At 35.4% G+C, this 24,671-nt stretch overlaps 2 protein-coding genes across 4 annotated transcripts in view; one reads left to right on the plus strand and one right to left on the minus strand.

The window, feature by feature from the left end:
- LOC118743117 overlaps positions 1-13,455 on the plus strand; it is a gene marked incomplete at its 5' end in the record, with an annotated part of 35,615 nt that extends 22,160 nt beyond the window's left edge. For all 3 annotated transcript variants that reach the window (XM_036475633.1, XM_036475635.1, XM_036475634.1), the window contains 4 exon segments: positions 23-229; positions 318-647; positions 12,215-12,667; positions 12,813-13,455. In XM_036475633.1, coding sequence (XP_036331526.1) covers positions 23-229; positions 318-647; positions 12,215-12,667; positions 12,813-13,373 — 1,551 coding nt within the window. In that variant the 3' untranslated portion in view covers positions 13,374-13,455.
- A 5,232-nt stretch (positions 13,456-18,687) lies between these two features.
- Positions 18,688-22,617, minus strand: LOC118743120 (TRPL translocation defect protein 14-like). The gene is made up of 4 exons (XM_036475643.1): positions 22,408-22,617; positions 22,000-22,330; positions 21,720-21,901; positions 18,688-19,996 (listed from the first exon to the last, which is right to left on the minus strand). Exons 1-4 carry the CDS (start codon positions 22,589-22,591, stop codon positions 19,905-19,907), a joined length of 789 nt encoding a protein of 262 aa, XP_036331536.1. The 5' UTR covers positions 22,592-22,617; the 3' UTR covers positions 18,688-19,904.
- Between the last annotated feature and the right edge of the window lie 2,054 nt (positions 22,618-24,671).

Here is a 24,671-nt window from a genome sequence, read left to right on the forward strand (position 1 = left end):
AAATGAATATTTGCTTTTGCAGGTGGTTTCGAATGCTGTGCGTCAACTACAAAACTGTGTCACTGAACGTGGTGCACTAGAGTGTGTTGAATTGTTCCATAATGAGCAGCGACGCGGCGGTGCAGGTGGTTATTGTCGCGATGCGCATAAGAATTACGCCAAAGAATTGGCGTATCAACGCAAGGCCGAGGCCAGTCTCCATGAAGAAAACTGCTTCAAAGTGTATATTGTAAGTTTCTTTAGTAATTTTTAAGTATTTATGTTGCATGTACATTACCGGTTCGCCGTTAACACATTTATTGTTTATTTTCTTTTAGTATAAAATTGACTGTCGAGTAACAATCGAGCTGCTCGATACCGAAGTAGAAGATAGCGAAAAACCTGTGAATAAGGTGAAATCGTGGAGTAAATACGTTGATCGCTTGGTCAATCCAGGGGCCAATAGTATTGTTGGTCAAAATGCAGTTGGTTCTACGAACTCACCTAGTGCTGGTGTGACCGGTAGTGCGGCTGGTATTGCCAGTAATGTAAATACCTCGAGTAACGCGTCAAATACGAATGCAGTGGGCATATCGGCAATATCAAGTACTGTGTTTGACGCTAACGGTAGCGAAATTAAAGTGGAACGCATGGATGATGACGCACTGGTAAGTAGAAAACTTCTATGTTATGACTATGGTAGGCTTAGGTAACATTTTTGTTTTTAATTAATTTGTTTTATTTCAATTAAATTTTACTAAGTTCAAGTTTTACTTCTCAAAACAATGTTGCTATAGTTACTTGTTCCATTTTGCCTGAACGGCATTTGTTGCATGCCAGGAATAAAATACAGAACCATAAAGGGAAAAACCAGTGCAACATTCTTTCGAGAATATAAAAAACATTTATTGGGAATATTTAAATTTAACATCGGACGCAAACCGATGTATTCAGCGTGGTATTGTCGTTTATTTTTTATGCTTATGTGATAAACATCTTGTTTGTGATTTTTGTTGGTACATACACACATTAAGTGAAAAAATTGCGAGTAGGAGAGAACTGAATGAACGGCGAACAAAGCGAATTATGCACTTGAAGCAATCGAAATGCGTTTCCTGATAATATGTATATGCACATACACACTTAATAGTCGTGTTTTTTTACACTACACGCATATACCCCAGTAAAAGAATTATATGTGTAATATGTTTTTCCTCATTTTCGCGCTATGAAGGAAGTGCAAAACTTTTGGCTGTATGCATTTATAATAACCTTTAGTTTATAAGTATTTTTATACGTAAACTTGATATAATTTTAGCTTCCGTTATCACAAACAATAGTATAATATTCAATAGTAAATAATTATTTGTGCAAAATGAATTATTCAGCTCCGCCAGCTCCAGTGTCAACAATTTTCAACAGAAAACTACACCAATGACTGTGTGGTAAAACCTTAAACATATAGAAGCTATTTTCATAATAAAACCGTTTTATTATTTAACGTAAAAATTGATATGTATTTGAATCTCTCTGTCACAAGTAAAAGTTCACAATAAATGATGAAACACAGTTAAGGCCCTTAAGACGAAAAAAATAAATCGGTAAACCACAGCCCACTCTATGGCGCGAAAATGCTTTTTTAACAATTTAAAAACATTAAAAATTTTGTAGGAAGAATTGAAAAACGCTATTTCCAATGATGAAAATAATTTCAATATTGTTGATCCAGATGCCCACCATAACTATTGGAGAGTTATTCGGCTTCTATGCCAAGCCCGCCATTGGTGAAAGGGATCTTTGATTTAAAGTAAAAAGCGTATAGCTTTGGAAAACAAATAAAATCTTTTCACCTTGGGAAAAATGGATATCCAGAAGTAGAAACATTGTTTGCGCACTATATTCGCAAATTTTTCGGACATTCCTACCGATCACATTTTCACCATTTTCTTCCATACAAAGTAATTTTTTATATGGAAAAGGGTGGATCAGCAACAAAAAAACAAAAAAAAAATATCAAAAATCAACGTTAATATTTAGAAACTTAAAACTTGCACTTTAAACTGCATACCAAAAATTACTCTAGAAATTAAAATTATGATGCATGGATTTGCGATGAAAAGTTTGTGGAATTTTTTTAATTTTTGTAAAAAGTCTGAAACTTAGGTTTATATGGTATTTGTTAGATAAAGAGCTTATGTACTTTTATACAAAAATAATGAACCTTAGAAAATCAAAAGGAAAGTAGTCAAAACTGGTAAAAATGTAGATGTGCTATCTTTTGTCGCGGGGTGTAGATTGAAATAAATATAAAATATGAAGTCGTTTCATTAAAATATTATTTTATGTTTGAATAAACTGAAGATAATATCTATAAAATAAAATTATATGTAAAGTACACATATAATTCTTTTACTGGTGTACATCTGCCCTTAACGTGTAAAAAATCAAACATCGAAAATTTCCTTTTAAGCGCACATAAAGTTTGTCGCTTACAGCTCCATACATATTTTAAGCGCAGATAAGTAGGGCTTGTTCGGGTTGCAATCACAACCGCAGTGTTGCGCGAATTATTAAAGTATTACGTTCGGTGTGAATTTCTAGCAATGTATTATCAGTTGGGCAGTTGCAACAATGTTGCCATTTTTCATCATTACGGCAGTGATGCCGCGCCTCGAACAAGCCCGAAATAGCAATTTTCCTTTGAAATTCAGCTCTTGATTTTCGCTTTCAAAGCCCATTCTCATACACGACGTGTCAACTTTCCAACAAATTTCATCTAATCCTTATATTAATTTGACCGTTCCTTATACACTTTATAGGGAGGCCAAATGCCAAAGAAATTTTAAGAAGACTTTGTTTTGATTGTTGTTGTAAATGCATATTTGTTCTTTTGAAGAATTTGTTTTTGATACTCTGCCATGCCATTTTTTTAGTTGCATTGCTGAAACCACTTGAGTGTAGTGTTTTTTGATGTACTAAACACTATTTTTTGTTGCCTTTTTTAAACATGATTTTGAGCAATTTGTTCGCCTAAAGTACACTCATTCTTCAATTTTGAATCGTATAAATCGCCTCAAGTCACTAATTAAAGCTTTTTTGAATTTCTTCTCATTTTTTCAAATTTTTCGTACCAGGTCAAACCCCCCAACAAGGCTTAAATATCCAATGAAAATAACTGTCAAATATTGTAAAGTTAAACCGAATCTAGTTTTTTCATAACTATCGCATAAAAAGTTATTACAAAAAGTAACTGCAAAAAGATGCAAGTGAAACGGAAGTGATATACACATCTGTAAATAGCATTACTTATAGTTTATCCCCAGCACACGGAGCACACATGCACATTAATATTGTACTATTTTGAAAATAGAAAATTTGCAGATTAAAAACTATAACAAAAGGAAACGCAGCAACACACTAGCGCTGCACACACCATATTTGTTTTTTTTTTTTGTGTTTAACATTTCTTTACACTTTTTGTATTTTCCATGCCTTGTGCCTTTTCAGTTGTTATTAAAAAGTGGCTTTCCCTAACTGGTTAATTTTTTTTTATTCATAAGTCGCTTGTGTTATTTCGCAGTTTGTGACAAGTCTTAAATTTAAAAGCATTTCTTACAAATTCGACTACCATAAAGTAGTATCTTTTGCAAAAGCAATAGAACGCTAATAGAAAGTGTGTTCGAGCAAGGTAATAATTACCCGCAGCCTTATTGATAACAACGACATTCTATTCCGGTACACTTATTTGACAATTTCTCATCCCAATATTTTCTTTGATTTGACTTTCATGTTAACCCTTTTCAGTGAGAACTTGTGAAGTCTTGTGATTTGAGTAATAAATTAAAGAAAACATGCCAAGAAATTCTTGCCGCTTGTGCAAAAGCCACATAGCCTTGCAGTACTGATGTTATCAGTTCCGAAGAATGAGGATCTAAGCCGAAAAAAATAACGAGTAGCCAAAGTGTAAAGACGTGTTTTTAGTTCGCAGCTACGTGTCCAGCCTCGACGCCAATATCCCCAATGAGTGCCCGGCATGTGGATACTCTCCGCACGATACTTAGCTTACACCTCTCTCAGTCCGTTTCCTGGGCCTTAAATCTTTCGCTCAAAAAAGCGTACATCAAACTGGCTGTCCCAATTTATCATATATTCCACTATGAGTCGGAAAAACTATCGAAAATTGACCCGGGGGCAGACTGAAATATCTGAGTTTTTATTCGCACGGGGCTCAGCACCCTATAAAAAGTTCGAAATTTCCGAGGAAACATTTTTTTGCATGTTTCCCTTCTTCTACAAAACCCAACGAATAACCTTTACCTGTAGGGAATCTATTTTGAAGTGAATGTATTGTTTTACTGTTTCGAACTGTGAGGTGGTATAGTTTCATAATTTAATTTATATATTTTATTTCTTTTATCTTTTTAATGATGTTTGTTTATAATTTGTGCCATTGGTTGTTGCTCAAACGATTTTGCTCATTATGTTGACACTATCAAGTAAATCTTGTAAATATATACCAATGTGATGTATATAAAATGTGTATGAATATGTAAGAAACCATAACTTTTTGGCATACATATGTATGAGTAGGATAGAATATGCATACACAAATAGGTACGAAGCCGCCACCCAAGTTTTTAAGCAACTTGTTATCTCTAAATGTAGATTTTAACCTTTTTTGTATACAGTTAACACTACATAAAAATTTTCAAATATGTACATATGTATGTAGAAACCGAATACTTGGCAAAACACTTTTAAATATTCAATAATATAATAAGTTGATAGCATTTATTAAGATACAAAAGCAATCGGAAACTAGTTGGAATAGTTTTGAAGTGTAGGTTAAAGTTATTGCGGATACGCCGCCAAACTATAAGTAATATTGAGCGAATAAATACATACATATATGCGATTGTTTTTATAAAGAAACTCACACGGATATTTCTTTAATTGGAAAAGTGGTACTGTGTTATTTTTGGTACAAAGGAATGTAAAGGGAGGGGATTTCAGTTTCACATTTTTTTTTTAATACATTGGGCTGTATGAATAAAAACTAAGCAATTGTTTTTTCTTAAAAATTTCATACCTTGTTGTACTTCAATTTTGTTTGAATAAATCTAGTAAAATGTATGATGTATTAAGAAAAAACAATTGCTTATTTTTTTCATACGGCTCATTGTCCTGAGTTACTGAGTTTGATGAGCATATTATTTCTAATTCATAAACGCATCGGGTGCTACTTAAATAAACCCACATTCAGTTCAAGGTAAGTGGGCAACATGCGACACAAAATAAGCGGGAAATGACGAAACATTTGACAAAACTCGACACTTCGCGATGTGTTACAACAAGGGATCTGAGCGATTTGTGACGTCATTGTGAGCTGTGTGTGCGCATGTTTGATGCTCTCTTTGTTTTCTACTGTGTGTGTGTTACACTGTTGCTTTGTCTATTATTTTATTTTGTTGTAATACCTTTATATCTCTGTGTGTTAATTTACTTATTAGAAATGCATCCTTTTACTTTTTGGTTGCTTATTGTGTAATACAAATTACGATTTCTTGTTCGAAATGATGTGCTTTAATTCAAGCGCGTTTCCTTATAAGTTCACGAAAAAAATAAATGACAGATCAAAATGCCTAAAAAATCCGTATTTATTTGCGAAGTAATAACAAAAATACGTATGAGAGTATAACATTTCAATTATATGTGGAATAGGCGGAACTTATGCCATTAGACGCAGCACATCATTTTGTGTCATCTTAGGCGCCATTTTGAAATATTGTCGTTTTAAACAACCGTATGATTTTCAGGGCAACCATCTCCCTTGACAAAACTTCACAGGGCAGAGAATGTGCCTTTTTTGCCTTACACGAGTGTGACATTTTAAGAAACGAACATACAATTTTCTCACCCTTTGCCTTTAATTAGAATCGAAACACGAAAAGATAAAGCGGCAATCAAAAGGCAATATTTTTTAGTAGAATCGAAATCTCCATTCCATGATTTTCTTTTGTTTTGGCTTATTTTGTTGCTTATGAAAAGCAATACATTTTATTCAAAACTAAAAAATACCAAACGTACTCCGCGGCGCCTCAAAAGAAATTTGCGTTGTGTGATTGATTATGTTGTGTTGTGTTTATTAACTGCTGACTAGCAGTTGCGTTCAGCTAGTTTACAACGAAGCCGGCTCAAATACAAGAGCGAGAATTTTGTATAGCCTTATCGCTTACATTGACACAGTATACCAAGAAGCACTCAGGTTATTGCATTGCTCGTGCTGGAATATTTTTATATCTGGTAAAATCCTGTTTAGCTGTGTTTCATCAGAAATCAGTACAACTTTCCATTCACTGAAAGTCCAGAGGCGGTAATTCTTTGACAACTCGAATCGTTTTTTGTTTTCTTTCCTTCAATAATCGCCGTAAAAGAATTGCATCTTCTTGGAATTCCTTCCAAGGGGTCTGACTCAACGAATCGTCTATTTACGATGTCATATAGCTAGCTTAGAGTGAAAAGTTGCTAAGTTCACCTCTTTTATGAAAACTCATGTTTTGATATAGGAAGCATGCATTGTTTTGAAAAATATTAAGAAACTTATTTTTTTATTGTTTCTTTTTTTTCGTTTATATTCAAAGAAAGGCATATTTGCTAAGTCCAAAAGAGGCACCGAAGATCTCACAAAACCTAAATAATACGAAAGCCTTCAATGCAGGAGTTTTTCTCTTTTCCCTTTCCTCCTATCATGAACAAAAATTCCCCGAGGATTTTTTTCATTTTAAATGGTCGAGTTGAGCCTTCAAAAAAGTGTCAAACAGCTCTTTCGAAGTTAGAATTTCCTCCTCCCAAAAATTCCCTGGGAGTTAATTATTGGAGGATTTATTTCTCGGGAGAAACAAATTCCCGGAGAACAAACTCCCCGGGAGTATTCAGAATTGGGCTGATAAAGATCGAATCCTACTTATTCGTATGGATTTTTGTTTTGCTTTAAACGCGCAAAATGTTGTATTCAAGGAAGGAAATGGCCATACGAAGATTTTTTCCACTCCTGCAAAATTAAAAAAAATTGTAAAATTAAGCTAATAATAATAATAGGTTGGCGCTTACATATATGTTAGTGTTGGGCCGAGCTTCTCCTCCGTTAAAGCTAAAATTAAGCTGTCTAGTAAAATATAGCTTAAATGCCGTTCTTAATGAAGTAACGTAAAGGAAAGATTAAAGGAATGTAAGCACGTTGCTACTTAGCGGCCGAAGCAGCTCAAATCCAGTAATCTATTACTAAGGCACTTGGCCGTTTTGTTTAAAAACTACAGTAACCTTTATATAACGATTTTTACAACGCTTTTATCAACTTGCAATGTTGTGTGTCCAGAAACTTTCAATGTTGTGTGTCCGACACCAAAGCAAAGCTTTGAAAAGCCCCTATAAAAAAGCATAGTGCATAGGGCGACAGCTGTAGTGAATAGGGCGAGGTAGATGACATCTAGATGTCGCCCTATGTACTACGTTTGCTACAGCGGAAATAGACGACACGCCATTTCTTTAAATAAAATTAATTGGTGCTCGTTTGTATGTACATACATATGTGAATGCATGTGTGTGCACCTTTCTATTAATATCGTTGAATTATTTTAATATCTATTGCAAAATTTTATTCAGACAGGACTAAAAAGTAGAAAATAAATAATATAAAAAAAAACTTTTTAATATACAACGCTTTTATAAATGGACTAAAAAGTAGAAAATAATATTTCTCAGTCCCATAGAGTTTGTTTTGATAACTTTTGATTTTGAAATTTTAGCAAATGTCATTATAAACAATCTATGAAATTGAATTGATATGAAAAGTAATATATGTATGTATGTATGTGGGTATATGAATAACGATCGGCATCGGCCGAAAAATCTACCTTCGGTCGAACTCTCGTTTCCAAGTTCTTGGTTTTGTTGTTGTAACAACATAATACTTCTCCAGAGTTTTTAGGGAATCAGGTGCTTTGACAGTCCTAGGCAGGGTCGTTCTGGCTCGTCCTTTAAAGCAGTTCTAGCTTTTATGAGCTCATTTAAAATCTGCAGTAGGTTATGATTTTTTTTTATTTTTCTAACTTATTGATTTTTTTCGAATCAAAGAATTTTCGAAGTACTGAGTATAAAGGTGGCCTCCAACACATGCGATGCTAGCGGTGATATACGATATCATTTTTGATGCGATAACTATAAAAAGCCAAGTCCCTCAAACAGGTGCGATACGATACACTGCGGAGCTTCATCATTTATATGGGAATCTTTTTATTCCGGATACTTTAATTCGGATAATATGGGGAACAATGGACGAGGTGAATTATTAATCCCATTTCAGAGCTCTACAACGAACGAGTCGTTCCTATCGTGCGATCAATTGTGTGCTTGCTGCGATACAATTTGTGAACGCATCGTGTGGCACCGGTGTATGGGTATTTCCAATCTGGCGTTACGTTACCCTTGTATGACAAAATGTTAAAAAAAAAATTTAAAAAGGTTTTCTAGATTTGCATAGCAATTTAACTCTTTCCGGCACAGTTTTTTGTTGGCAATGATAGAATCGTAAATTTCAATATAGTCTTGTGTCCGGGTTAAAATTAAGCCATGAATGCATTTTTTTTTAAATTACATCAGCGGGGGGGTGAGTTATAAGGTGGTTAGCTATGGTAACCACTGTGAAATAAGTATACAAATTTTTTTAAATTTTATTATTTATTCAAAACAAGTATTACATATGTTCATGGTGATAATTAAAACACTAATTTCCTTCCCGGTAGCAAAGAGGTACCTTGCATATTTTACAGCTCCATACAGTACGCACAGGCATGTTTTTCGTGCTACATACACTGCAGCGTCTTGAAGTGCCTCTTATAGTCTGATGGTTACCCATAGCAAGCCTTATTGCTGCAGGTACTTCAGGTTTGTGTTTCTTTATATAAGAGCAAGTAGCAAATCATCCAATCCTGACATAGGGTCTTTTTATAGCTCTTTATAGATTATAAAAGCATTTACCACTATGCAGTCCACAAAATGAAAGAATATGCGGGGCCAACATTTCTTTGATTTGCGGTCAATCGCATAACTACCTTTCAACTGGTCGAATTTATCCACGAAATTCATATTTTCATTATAGTCTTTCAAGGATAGAGGGCATGGTACTTCGACTATTTCTACAGTTTTTTCTGTTCTTCTCACATGAACCTCATTTCTGGGATCGTGAACTCAAAATGAAAACACAGCGTTTATCTTTCCATTTCATAAAGGAAACCATCTGATTGTCACTGACTCTGACTTATCAGATTTCAAAGTAGGAAGATGTTTATGAGATTCGTTTACAGTTCCGCATATATGTTTTTCTGACGTAAATCGACTTGCAGTTCGTAGCTGTTAAAATAATTGTCAAAGTACACCTTATGGTTTTTATCTTCTAATCCCTCACAGAATTTTCTGACAACATTGCCTCCTAAATTAGTCTCCACTTTATTTCCGACTTTTCCTGAATATATATCAAAATCTAAACAATAGCCAGAAGAAGCACACTTCGTCCATACCCCCTTTTTATTGGCTTTTTCGGCATATTCTGCTTCAAACAGCTTCTACCTTTAAATTTTATCATTGATTCATCAATAGCAATTTTTTCTGTGCGATTGTAATTTTTCTTGTAAGATTCTCGTAGCATTTCTATGAAAGAGCGTATCTTATATAACTTATCGTAATGGGGATTGTTTCGTGAGGGCAACAGGTTATTGTCATTTAGATGTAAATTTCCAAGAATCCATGAGAAACGGCTGAGTGACATAAAATGTGCTATGTATTCGTCACGCAAATCAGGTGAGGATGACCAGTAGTCTCTATTAGCTTGGACTTTTTTTCACGCCCATTACTAAGTTCAGAGCAATAAAAACCGACATCTCATCTGCAGCAACTGGTTTATAAGTACCCCCTTTTTGTTCCGCATATAGATTTGTGTGAAATGTTACGTGTTGCATAATGTCATCCGTCCAAAGCAAATTGATAATTTTCAGGGGGGTCATCTGTTGGCTTGCAGCTAGACTAGTTGTTTCGTCCGGCAAATTGCTTGAAGTTGTAAATTTATCTTCCATTTTGGAGGTCGCACGGTTTGAGCTAGTATCGGAACCTCTTGGGTAGCAGGTTGAATTCGTCCAAGCAGCTGGGATAATGGGACTTCGTCTTCAAACTCCTCATCTGATGGAAAAAGATCCTCACCTAGTAAAAACTGTTGCTCATCTTGAGGGATTTCTTCGATTGCAGATAGATCTTTATCAGAGTCATCACCACCGTGCGGGTATCAGTATAAGTAAGGTATTTCTTCATATATCAATAGGTTTTCAATTTCCTTTTCCGATAACTTGGCCATTTCCTCTAAACAAGATAAATTTTAGTTCCATCTTGAACTTCACTAAAAATTCGCGTAAAATTTAGCTACTTACCGAACGGTGGTTACCGCTGCTAACCACTTTGAACAAGTACACTTATTGTAAAAGTTTTACCAAATTTTAGTTTTATTCTACACTAACAGTAATATAATACGTATTTTGCGCAAAAATAATCGACAAAATGTTGTATTTGCCTACCAGCAAAGAAACAACTCTCACACACTCTCACGACTTGGAATTTCGCGATTTCGAATGAAATTTTATAATTGTAAACAACAGTTGCGCTAGTTTGTTTCAAATAAGACAAGAACAAGAATTGCACGGCTTGTTTATTTACACGTTTCAATACACACTGTTTCCGTAAGAAAGGGCTGTTTTGAATTATACGTCAAAATTTAGGTGGTTAACTGTTGTGGCCACCATGAAGAAAAGAGTTAATTCAGTAAAAAAAATAAAATTGTTGGTAGTAGCGTTTTAAAGATAATAATAATAATAATGATAGATTGGCGCTTACGTTACAAAAAACAGAAGTGGATTTTGACTTCGATTACTTAATTGCAAAACTCTGCGAACTGGGCAAGGCTATTTGTATACGAGCTTTTGTAGTAATATTGGAAATGTTTTAGATAAATTTTTCAAGTGTTTAAATGTAGAAATCTTTTCTGCTTTATGTTTAATCAGCTGAATTATCTGCCGTGGTGTTACTTGACGTTGCGTTACTAAAATTCCCATTGAAGAAGTTTTGTTAATATTGTTCTTAAAAGAATTTTTAACTGGAAGAAAACATATCTCGACCCTGGCGCCATCTAACGAGACCATTTTTTAGCAAAAATGTTTCTGCTTATATACCAATAATACATTTTATAAAAAGCAGCCAAATCAGCCTATAAATAATTTATTTTATTTTTTCGCGGTAGACTTTTCGCTGGAATCGCCCATGTCGCATCTGTTTGAACACTCCCATATAATGCAGTGGTTTGTATTGATCGCATATCGTAAATTTTTGTATCGCATCTGTTTGAGGCTACCTTAATGGTTATATAAGTTTTTATACATAAATTCATTCTCTGGAATTTTTTTAATGAATCCAACATCTTATCCCATCACTTTATAATGGCTCCGTCATTTTTTTTTCTTGTTGTATTCGTGACTTGTCCCCACGACTCTAGCGGATACATATTTTTTTAAAGTATTTCCATTCCCTTTTCCAATTCACATTTCGAATATCTATGTGCCGTATCGCCATCTGGCGGGTAAAACTTTAGCTGAGCTGTTTCCAACTGATGCTACGTGAAGCAAATAGTTTTTATTTAAAAGTGTTTTTGTTGAAGACGGCCTTTCGTATTTGTTAAGCCCTACATAATGAACATTATTGATTTCGTTTTGATGTTACGTGAATTTTTCAAATGCAAACGATACAAATGTTTGCAAAAAATCTCGTTTGACCTGGTACTTATTTCATTTTAAGGTTTCTATCCGTCGCGAACTTATTTCCTTATGTTATTTAAAAATATGTGTGTTACATTATTTCGTGTGCTACTCGTTAGTAGAAACATTACATTTAAATTTGCTTTTAAGTTACATTTCATGCTTAAAGTTAAGTTGTTTGCATGCGCAGTGATTTATAATTTTATAACTCGGACATTCTGTCTACCACTTTTTTTTTTAATTCTTCACTGAACGCTAAATACCAAATTTGTATTGAAACTATTTAAGCAGTTTGCAAGAATTACTTTACTGAACTATTTAAAGCAGCGGTAAAAATATGTCTACTAATCCCTGGTATTTCTTCTTTACTATTTTTTTTTTCATAGGATGCGCACATCACGCGCAAGGCTCGTTTCCTTAAACGTAACAAACGCATGGCTTGCCTACGTGCCGAACAACAGGCGCGTTTGCAGCAATTGAAAGCCACTTCAACAGCTAATGCATCTGTTGCTGCATCCACATCAAACGCTACGGCCGATGCGCTACGATCCAGTGTTGTGAGTGGAAGTGCTGGCAGCGGCGGTGCCGCAACACCCGATAGCGCTTCATTATCAACTAAAAACAATAATCCACCGACTGTAGGCGCCGGCGAACCACTCTGGACCTGGAACAAACGACCGCCAGAGCGCGTGGGAAGCATAGTGGTGGGCAGTGGCGCAGAGAAGTATTTTGTCAATGACCGCGACGAAATCAAGTTCAACTCATCCGGCCGTCAAGTGATCACAATTAACAAGAATCTCCAACTGTTCAAATGGGACTCAGTGCGGCGCGCAAAACTGGTGAGTAATTTAGTGTATGTATTGTTAAGTTAAACTTCTTTAGCAATGGTATCACTTAATTTTCGGATGGATGCTCCCTAACACCTCTATTATCGCCCATTTTTACTTTGCTGTTTTATTTTTGGTTTTCGTTTATTCCCTGCAGTCCCATTCGTTCGTAACGCAGCGCAAACAGAAACTGTTCCAACGTTTTACACAGAAGTGGTTGGCGGAACATGTAAGCGATCAACTGCAACAACAATGCGCCGATTGGTTGCTTGGCAAGACAGTGCCAAATAGCAGTAGTGTAAACTGGGCTTTGAAAACAAAAGTGATACCACAAAACGATGTGAAACGCACACCATATCGTGTTTACAATCGTTACAAAGTGACTTTCAGCGGCAGCAGTGGTGGCGCAAACAGCATTGTCGCCGGTGCCAGTGGCAGTGGCGGTAGCGGCGGCGGTACTAACGCGCCGATAGCGGACTCTACGCCAGCAACATCAATGGCGCCGACAACATCCCACGGCAATAGTAGTGTGCAGCCGCCATCCAACGTTTCGGTCTCGGCTGCAGTATCAACATCATCAGCACCCACAACTCATAGCAGTGCGAGTGGCGTTGCGGTTACGACAAAAGTGTTAACATCTTCAACGGATGTAACTAAATTGTCCACAGCTGGCAGCAATAGTGGCTTGGGCAACAACAATCGGCAGCTAGAAAGTTGAATTCGTCAGAAGTATGCGAGCGGCAATCAGCAGCGTCGACGCTTAGCCAGTCGGGTTCTTGTGGATTAATCAAAAAAAAAATCACGAAATTGTGTCCCATTATATTTCGATAGCAGCTAAAGAAATTAATAAAAAATGAGAACATGGAAGACGTCTCGCTCAAAGTGAGCGAATGAGCAAGCTGGTTGGTGACCACATTGGTTTAAATACATTTGTTTAGGATTATTAATCAAAATGTTGAATGTTTGCAATTAAACACGAGTTTAGGCATTAAGGCATACATACACATACACACACACATATTTTCCATGCAAAAATTTTAATTTTTGTAAACTAATTTATTTTAGAAGAGATAACATGTATCTGAATTGCAGTAATTAGTTTTTACTGTTACTCTGCTCGGTACAACTGAGGTAATACATAAATATACACAAACGCATAGTGTTTGAATTAATAGTTAGTTATGTAAGTTGTGCTTCTTAAGCATAGGTTCCATTTGCTGATGTGTTTTTCTGCTTTTTTAAGTGGAGACATAACTGTCAGAGCAGCTCCCTATATATTGTTTAATTTGGTAAACATATTTGCTCGTAAGGATTTTAATGAGTTAAAGGTTTATTTGTAAATGACGCTCGCATAAATACGGATATCTTTATAACTTAATCATACGTTTGTGTAAAAATGTAGGTAACTGGTTTTTTTTCTTACGAAACTTTAATGTAAATGAAATATGTATGTAGGAAAATACGCATAGTTGGTAAATCAGTGCATTAATCTATTTATTGGGGTTTAATGATAACAATTAAATATAAAATTTTTTATCAATACAACGTTAATGTTAAGTCTGTAAGTATATTTTATATACATAGAACTGGTATGTTCAGCACTTATTACGGAAAACTCTGTTTATGTTCGCTTGTAAATAGCAACAATTGTGTAAAAAATTGTACGCAACTCAAAACAAGAAATCAAATTACACAATACGATATGATGGGAGTATGTAAAATGTAATTTAAAAAATAAGCATTTTTTCCTACTTGTATTGACTTTTATTTAAGAGTTATTGTGAATATAATTATTTTGTATTGCTAAACGGATTAATTGGAAAATATGCAAAAAAATAAAATAAAAAACAAAAATAAAAAAAACATACTATGCCGTTCGAAATAGGAATATAATTGCGCTAAGTTAAATTCAAAATGGAGATAAGAAACAAGATTAACATTAAAAATAAAAGCCTACATTTTAATTAATTGAGTAAAATATTAAAAAAATGCGTTTTATTTTAATGTTAGTGGAAACTGAAATTTGGTTATTATTCGTCGCAATTTAAAACATTAAGAGCATCGCGTTCTACGCGAAAATTTGGGCGACTCACGGCTCGAATCGTAACATCCGTTCACGGATCGAAAACTATACGAAAGAAAATTACGTGATATGTCAAACGTATAAGTTGAATGGGATGAAGAGTAGCCCCCTATTCGGAAATGCAGCAAACTAAACTTCTAAACCCTAATTGCTAGAAAAAAACCCAATATGTGCAACTAAGTTCCAATTCGGCATCTAACCGAGTTTGCGCATATTGCACATTTCCATCAATTATAGTTCACAAATAAAAGGGACTGATGCTTTGGTTTGCTGCATTTCCCAATAGCCTCTACGTTCACGTATGTCATAATCCGAAAAATATGTTCTTACGTGACGAGTAATACGATATCGTATGTGACGATTCGATCCCTGCTTACATCAAGCGTTTTTTGACAATCAGTTGTTCATCACTGTCAAATCAAAAGCAACATAAAAATGTCAAAAGATTTTCAGTTGAACATCAGCAACATATCAAGAAAGCAACAAAGCTGCAATATTGCGGTGAATTATTACGTAGCTCGAAAACACCCAGTGTCAGACATTTTCCTATTTACGCGCAAACCGGTTGCCGTTAGCTGCCAAAGTCTCTTCTACTTACTTCAGGTTGCGCATGTTCGGCAAAACAATTGGTCCCGGTAGAGAATTTCAAGAGCTAAAAGACCTTCACGAGGGTCGAGAGGCCTTCACTCTGCATTCTTTTATGGCACAAATTGAAGGCCTGCTACTTTCACTATTCACAGAAGGGTCGTATTTAGGGCTTCTTTTGCAGGAGTTCTAAAGCTGCTACTTTTCTAAAATATCAAAAAAAATGACATTGCAGAGTAAAATGTAAACAAATAAACGTTGTTTGATTAATCGCTCGCGTTCGACTAACCGCCTATAAACAATTAGTCGTCAGTCGCAGTCAACCAAGGTTGAAAAGACACTGGGTCAGTTAACGACATGTCATTTCAAGGTTAACCGTACATTTTCGACTTTTGACCAGTTTTGTTTCAAACAGATATCGTTAAAAATGGGTATAGTAATAAAGAATGCATTTAAGGTGTTTAAGACAAGCTTTATAAGTGGTACAATTTTTTGTGAAATTTCTTTTTATTTAAGTAATATACGTTAAAAAAATATAAATCAAATCGGACTATAAACGGGGGGTTTTCAAATACATACCTCTATTCGTGCGCCACCTATCCGGCCAACGTTTCTTTGGAGTTATTTATTTTCATGCAAGTATATACATTCCAAATATTGACTGTTTATATCGGACCATAAACAAGGGTTTTCCAGATATCTCGTCATCTGCGCCATCTAGTCAATTAATTCATCTTTCGTATTCGAAAGGCTTAGGTCCTATCGGGGTCAAGCATGTATTCTGGCTAACTAATCGACTTCCTCATTTCCTCCCAACTCCCACCAAAATTGGATCACATTATTCTCCGCCAGGGTTTTTAGCTTCTTTACTCACTGTAGGACCACTGAGTATTTGACCTCGAGAAATTTGGATCCTCTCACTTCGATAATTCCTGCGATGGTTGATCTCTGCATACGGAATGGTGGGATAAACTTCCGCTTGGAAGATGCTTGGAAAGGTTCCCAGGGGAAGCGAAAGTTTCAGTCTGGGGTCATACCCTCAGGAGTCCTCGAGCCGTCTGTATATGACTGTAGTGTGCTCGCCTTGACATGTCTCTCCATAACAGATCGATATAATAGATATTTGATATATACAGCATTCCAATCTGGAGTACGTCTATTATGGAGAGACACGCTTTAGTTTCTTTAGAAAGCAAACACATGCCATACGTTGAATTTTGGCGAGGGTCCGCCTCACTGTTACCAGAGTAGTGCTGGAAGCCCAAGTCACTACCCCTTAGGTTACTATTGGTTGTAATATCATGGTGTACATCCATCTTAGCATCCTTGGAGTGCACATCCAGGATTTGGCTGATAGACGTTTACACACCATCCGCGCTCTCGTAGTTTCGAAAGTGGCCGCCCCAACATGTACATGCACGGGAGTTTGGAGTCCAGGATAAGTCCCGGATGTTGTTGTTGTTGGTGTTGTAGCGGCTACAACAACTCCGCCCAGATCGGTTGATATCTCAGTCGTTGTCGTCAAGTTCCACTAACGGCAGCCCTAAGAAGCGTGCAGCCTCCATTGGGTCGGTCCATAGGGACAAAGCCGTTAGGGTTGTCGGATTTGCCGGGCATGCGAAGAGATGTTTCGAGTCGTGAGGGGTGTCTCCGCATGCCGGACACTCATTTGGCACATCCGCGTTTAGTCTGCTCAGGTATGAGTTTAACCTGCTGCAGTAGCCAGAGCGAAGCTGGGCTATTGTGGTTCTTGTCTCCCGAGGCAGATTAAGCTCCGTCTCGTCGATGTCCGGTGGTGAATGCCGTTCAGGGCCTGTCGGTATGCTGACGGGTTCAGAGGCTGCTTAATGAACCTCTGGATTTCGTCCGCCAGTTCGTAGAGATGCCTCCTGACGTGCCTAGGCGGGGGCTCCTCTGCAAGCAGCTGTCTGTTTGGGTGGCCAAATACTTCCTTTTTGCGATGTCGCAGGGGTGACAGGTAATACGATTAACGGAAATTAAGTCAATTGACACTATTTCCCATACTGTTGCGAAATAAGATCAACTGACATTATTATAATAATAAAGGTATACCTTTTCAAAAGCGAAATAAAATCCATTGACGCTATTCCTCTTTCAAACATTAAATTTGCGTGGCTTCGCGGCGGCCCGCGTCCACGCGCCACACTGTGTCGCGCCCAGCCCCGCCGTTCTCATTAATACATTTTTAATTGAATGTAAAGTAAGCAAGGATAAGAATTCATAGTTTGAAGGCTCGAATGTTCCACCGATTAGCGCAGCGGGTCCTGGAATGGAATTAACGTTATGTTCAATTTGTTCTCCGCGGACTTCACTATTCATAGTAAATTTATAATTTCTTTACACAGTTTCTTTTAACTTTTTTAACGCGACCTTTCGGCTCATTTTTACCGCATTAAACTTATTTTATTTTTTTCATAAATAATATATGTACATACATATCGAGCCCTAACCGCCAAAATAACGTAAGCGAAATTTTGTTTTGTAAATTTTATTTTTGATGCAGAAATATTCCTCGGGCATCTAGATGTATTTCTGCATCGAAAAGAAAATTTTGAAAAAAATGGCGCTTACGTTATATTGGAGGTTGGGGCTCGATATATTTTTAAGAACGTAAACACGTCACTATTGAAAAAGTTTTATATTGGTACGATTGCACCTTCTGAACGCGTTGTTGCGTACTTCTGATCAACTGAAGAGTTGCGTGTTAGATGATCGTAATATTTTTCTGATCATTTAAGACAACATGTTGGTGTGTACCTTTGAGAGTTGAATTTGACAGCTAATGTATGAAGTCGTTCAGAAGACACATAACGACCACTGATTTTTTTTTAGCAACGGTTGCGCTCAACTGATGCGCCTTCTAAACCTGCCCATTTACAGCTTCATGTCGAACTTCAGTTGCGTTTTCAGTAGCTGGAATGGTATTGCCGATGGCAACTGGCAATTGAAAGCTGTTGACTGCAATTTTGTAATTGCCGTGGAAATTTTGATTGAGATAATTTATTTCTTATTTCAGCTTATTTAGTTTCCAGAGAATATTCTTATTCAGCCTCATTGCGTACGTCGTAAATTAGACTAAAATGCACGACTCGACAACATTGGCATTGCATATTGTCGTAGACGACGATAATTGTCGAAAACTATCCAGTGCTGCCAAGTTTTCACATTTTAATACACTAGTCGAATTGAATTTTTAGGTAATGCCATGCACTTTTCGGTACGACTCGACTCTCGAAAAACGACTTGCATTCGACACGACACTCGCAATGAAGCTCATTATTATTTGATTAGGTAATAGGGAAATATTCCTGCAACCATTTTGAATCGAATAAAAATGCGGAAATTCTTTTAGCTCGGTGATCTAGTTATTTTATTTTAAATTTTTTGTTTTGTTTTAGATAATTTTTAAATTTGGTTTCTTAATCTTCTTTTTGTTTTAATATGTGTATATTCATTTTTTCTAATATTTGCTTGTGACTTATTATATAACAATGAATGGTATTATTTCACACTATTATCCTTTTAAGTTACAAATACAATAGTACATCCATTGAAATAATCATTTGTATAGCTTAAACAATATTAAAATATCATAAGAAAAAACGATAATTTATTTGATGGTCTACGCTTTATCTATCAATTACCAAATCGAAAACTCTTGCATAAATTTAATTGTTTTTTTTTTTTTTTAATGAAAGTTTCTAACAATTTATCGATTTATCCCAAGATTATATCTTGAAATATCCAAATACAACAAATTGGTGAGCTAATATGTATAACACATGCATGGCTGATATTTCACAAATTCTAATAAATATTTTTCTTAAGCAAAGTAGCATTAAATATTATGCCGACATCATTTTTGCTATTCGTCCTTTCAACTTAATTTTATCTTTGTTTTAGTTCTTCTTCCTCTGTTCTTGGATATCAGCTAAAACTTACAACAACTACATACATAAAATTACAATAAAACTATAGTTCGCAGCTATGAAAAGTTTGACAAATGAAACAAAATGTGTAAATTAGTTGAGTGTTTTTTAAGTACCACAAATATAGAATTATTCATAATTTTTCTTTTACAGTACAGCCCTTGTTTTAAGTGAAAATTTTCAAAATATTTTTATGAGTCAATAAGTAAAGCACATAATTTGCAATTTGCGGAAAAGTCTCCAAAACGTATAACCACAATGAAATATTCACTACTGTATAGCCTTGTTGTATTACTATACATAGTACTCGTATGTAGGAATATATATTTTAAGTAAAGCGCTTTGAATTAGTTAATAATGCTCGTGTTTCTGAGTTCATTTTAGAAAATCGTTTTAGCAATAAAGTACGGTGTAAACAATTAGATGCACATAGGAGGTATATTCTTAAACAATTGTAATTGCAAAACATTTATATGAATAAATCTGATGTGAATTCCTCCAAAATATGAGAGTGAGCGATGACATCGAATTTGGATAGTATGTACTATAAATTTATATAAATATCTGTTATGTTTATAAAATTATTTAAAAGGGTGTTCTCAATGACATACAGCATGCTACATACACATAATTAACCCTTGGCATGACCGTTAAGTACCAATTGCGCATTCGACACGCCGTTTGATTGTTTTGATTTGCTGGCATTAGTGGCTGTGACTTCTTCTATAATTAAATAAAGAAACAAACAGAAAAATATATATACATATGTAAGTATGCATGTATGTATGTATGTGTGTATGTACAAAGGTACTCTGTCATGCAATAGAATATGTAGTGTAAGTAAAACATAGAAAACAATTTATTTAAATTATTAAGCGACATACAAATTAAAAGCTCAAGACTTAGCTAAGTGGGGTAAAATTAGGCGTAAAACATATATGTAATACTCCTATATCGGCAGTAACAGCTAGTACCCTCCGAAAACATTACAGTAAAGATACATTGCTGGACATTCTAATTTGCAATACTTTGGGAATAAAAGACTTGTGCGTGCTTTGTGTTATTACATTTTGGAATTCATGGTTTTTATGAGACTTGATTGGGAATATTAGAGAGGGTTAGTGGAATTAAATTGCCAATAGTTTTCAATGTGTAGTGTGTTATAAGCAATCGTAGTCCCCGAATGGTCCAATAAATTAAAACCAACCTCCCGACTTAAACTTTTATGCCTTCGACTAGACTGCAAGTCTGTACATCGACACAGAAAATGGTCAATTGATTCCTTCGGTATGCTCAAAATATCAATATGATATTCAAATTGCAAGTTTGCGATATGCGAAATTAAAATTTTTTCCCTCGATTTCAAATCGGTGTAATGAAAATAAAATGGCGAAATTCGTCTTAATAGGAAAATGATTTTAGTTTAAATATATTTTTAATTATGATATTTAAAATGATTTCAGTTGTTAACTGTGGACATCGCAGTTATCTATCATGGCACTTCAAGGGTCCTTTCCCAAGTAGGTTTTAAAATTTACTGCACTTTAAACACAAGTTTTGTTCTAAAAAAAATATGTAAATTTATAAAACCTACTTGAGAAAACGGCCGAGCTTCTGTATCGGCTAGTGGTGTGTGTCTTGATGTTGTTAGATGCGAGTGACCTGCAGTTTTACGCCGCCTCCGAACGACAAATGATTTTTTATAGAAACCTTTCTCATTGAAAAAATACACTAGGAGGATTGCCTTGGCCTGTCGAAGGTCGAATGCTATTAAAAAAAAAAAAACGTTTTTGGCTGTTGCGCACCCCTATTTTATGGTAGAGGTACTGGTATTGAAATGTTGAGATTACGGTCAACAAGCGCACAGCGTTAATGACTTTCAAACCGTAATAATTTGGATACATAAAAATACAATCCGATACAAACTTGAACGTATAAAATGTACGTATATATGTACATACATTTTCCATTTACTGGTTAATAATTTAAAAGTACGTAGCAGATGATGAAAACTAATCTTCTGTATACTATATTATTATAACCGATACTAAAAAGTTAGTTTCACTTAGGTTAAGCGTCAGGTTTAAGCTCTTCCTCTCAGTACATAAAGTTGTTTAGTAGAAATTTTACTAAAATTTACATTATTTTACAATACACTTCTATATGTGAGTACATAGTCACGCAGCTACTATAGATTCACATAGGCCCATGTACGTATATGTCTATACATATTTATATACATAATTACCAGTATTAGCGACTAATTAGCGCATGGTATGCTACAGCGGTGCAATACATATTTATTTGTTTTACTTATACTATATTAATATTTAGTAGGTAATTTAGGCGGGTAAGCAAACAAGCAAGCACTCATCATATGCAAGGCATTAGTCACTGTCGACAATGGCTTCACATTTAATTTCATTAGATTTGCTGACATCCTTACCAGGCAAAGGGTGCCAGAATTTCTTTGTCGTACTCCAGTCTTCACGCAATGATAAATTGAACATGGAATATGCTGGATCGCCGGTGACCTCTTTTACGATATTCAAGAATTTTGGCATATAGTTTTTAAGCGCATCACCTGAGTGTGATGAATAGGTCTCTAAGAGGACTAGACCTTTGCAACTGAAAAAGATTATACAGAACATTTTGTATTAAGACTATAAAAATTCAAACAAAATAAAAAAACAACAAAACGAAATGTGTGAATAGCTGCAAATTACCGTGGATGGCTTGGCTCTTTGTAAATATCCAATTGGAAATATTGATTATTGATGAGGAAACAACGACGCTTCTTGTAGATGGTGAAATGTGCATCGTCACGTTGCGCCAACAAATTCATATAGTCGCGATGTGTTAGTTGTGTCTTCACCTCGATGCGCGACTGTCCATGGACATTGGGACGGCGTATTGTATGGATGTAGCTCCAATGATTCTTTTGGCCACGTTTGCGCAAACGCGCTTGTACTTTTGGTCCTGAGGATTGCAAGTAGTGATGTACAACATCGAAGTCTTGAAACGGTGGAAATTCAGAGTCGGGTGGTAATGAAGCAACTGTAAGTCACAACCAACCAATACAAATTAAAATAAGTTCAAATATTAGCTTAACCATAAAAAATGCAAACACATACCAAGAAATTTGAGTTTTCTTGATGTGGCAAGTAGACGATCACCAATATCGATACCAACTTTTTGGCATACGGCCTCAATTAGGCGATTCATTTTGGTTTCGAAATTTGTCGAATTATCGATTACATCGAAATATGGATGACCAACCCAAGCAGCGGCAGATTTATAATCTAAATCACGCGCCATATCAACGCCCTCAGAGCGGCAGGCATGATCCTGAAATATTCAAGTAAACATTTATAGTTAATTTATGTGCATAATTCCGTGTGAAATTTTATAAGTTTTATAGTAAGTAGTATTACTTTTATTTCGAGTATAAAATCATATTACAGCGCTTGCTAGCCTTTTCTTTGTTACTATACATAGCTTTCCCAAGTTTCTAATATTAATTATGTTGAAAAACTTTACCTGAGAAGGCCTCTTTAGAATCTTTGAATAAAAAATTAATTAATAAAACATCTTTTTTAGTAAATAAACTTTTAATACGAAGGATAAATAGCTATGAGTTCTTAGGCAAAGTTTTAGATATGCGAATATGAATGCATGTATGTACATATGTATTTTCCCAGTATCTTTGAAGAATGGTCGATTCTGAATAGTAATGGTGAAAATAAGGAGAAATAATTTGCATACACTGTTCAAACTTGTTTTAAGAAAACTGGCCCGGCGTATTTTCAAAGATGTATTCTACACGCAGGAAGGGCCAGGCCGGAACAACTAGGCCCACGACTAGTTATAACACGATGACATATGTACATATTTTTGAACAATTGACCAAAAATTTCAGATATTAAAATGTGTAAAAATTCATAAAAATATGAACTTCTTAGAACTCAGGAACATTCTTCTGCTGATTTTTTGTAATCATAGTAAAATTATGCTAGATTTGCATCAGAAGAGCTGTAAAAACGATTGCCTAAATTATAGAAAATTTTTGGAGTTGATTGGTTTGCAAAATTTATGAGTCAAGCAATACATTTGATATTGCTCCGCCTCTTCTTGCAGTGATAAAAGTGGCAAAGAACGAGGTGTAACTGAATTATTTAAAAGGCCTCTAGAAAGGTATTGTGAATAGTTTTTTGCATAAACTGGACTTAAAGCTCAGTTATGCAAGACAGACGGCAACGTTGATCCGGATTAACGGCGCAATTGATCTGATCAAAATTGTGCCTTGACAGACGGCAGTAATGCGGATTTACGAGCCGCGAGGTCGTAGGTTCGAATCCCACGGCTAGTACAATATTCATTTAATTGGATTCCTATCTGAATTAGTATGGTGACTGCAATACCGATGAAAAGGGGTTGTGTCCATGCTAGTTTTGCTCTTTCTGTATTCTACGCTCTCTGATTTTCGGTCAGTGTTGTCATCGAATATTCCATTGATCCGAGTTAAGTTTGGGAATTAACTCTAGGCATTAATCCGGATCAACTGCAGTTAATTCCTGAGATAATTCCGAGTTAACGAGTTGATCCGGATCAAAGCTGTCGTCTGTTTACGCTTTTAGACTTGACTTGACTATATTTATGGCAAATGAGCAGCGCGTGTATGTAGTTACAAAAAAAAAAAAAAAACAACTTCACTTAGAAACTTGGAGAACTATAGATTTTTGATTTCGAAGTTAAGTTTCTAAGTGCAAAACCAAACAAATTAAACGTCTACCATTTTGCGTGTACAAATACAAATGCTGAGGATAAAAGAAAAAGAGAAAAATCAATAGACGACACGGAGATTAATCGCTTCTAAGTTTCTAGGTAAATCAAGTGAAGACAGACGGTATTATTATTCATTTTCTTCAGTCAACCTAATATTTTTTGGGTTCTATATCTTTTGTCATATCTTCGACATTTATAGTCTTTATAAAATATGGATTTGGGAAACATTTTTCCCAAATTGCCTTGCAAAACTACTTTTAGACTCAGGCGTAACGGTGAACTTTTTTTGTTTGCTTTTAACGTGGTACGGTCTAATGTACATACATATCGTCGATGTTTTTGAAAAACCGCCGAAATCGCCGTTGTGGCTAAAATGAGATTTGGTAACCCTAAAAATCGTAAACTCGTTATTAAAACGATACGAGATTTGTAAAATAATAGCTAGAGAAAACACCGCCTATCAAGGCAATACCTTCAAAGAATAAACCGTTTTTTCGCTCTCCTGTAAAAGTTGAGTGCTGTAAGATACGCCGATCGATGGGCGGTTTTGCAAAAACATCGACGATATGGCTCATTCACTTAAATAGTGTCATAATAAAAAAAAAAAAAAAAA

Source organism: Rhagoletis pomonella, unplaced genomic scaffold (assembly GCF_013731165.1).
Source record: "Rhagoletis pomonella isolate Grant_MI unplaced genomic scaffold, Rhpom_1.0 Rhpom_scaffold_00007, whole genome shotgun sequence".
In the NCBI taxonomy this organism is placed as follows: Eukaryota; Metazoa; Arthropoda; class Insecta; order Diptera; family Tephritidae; genus Rhagoletis; species Rhagoletis pomonella.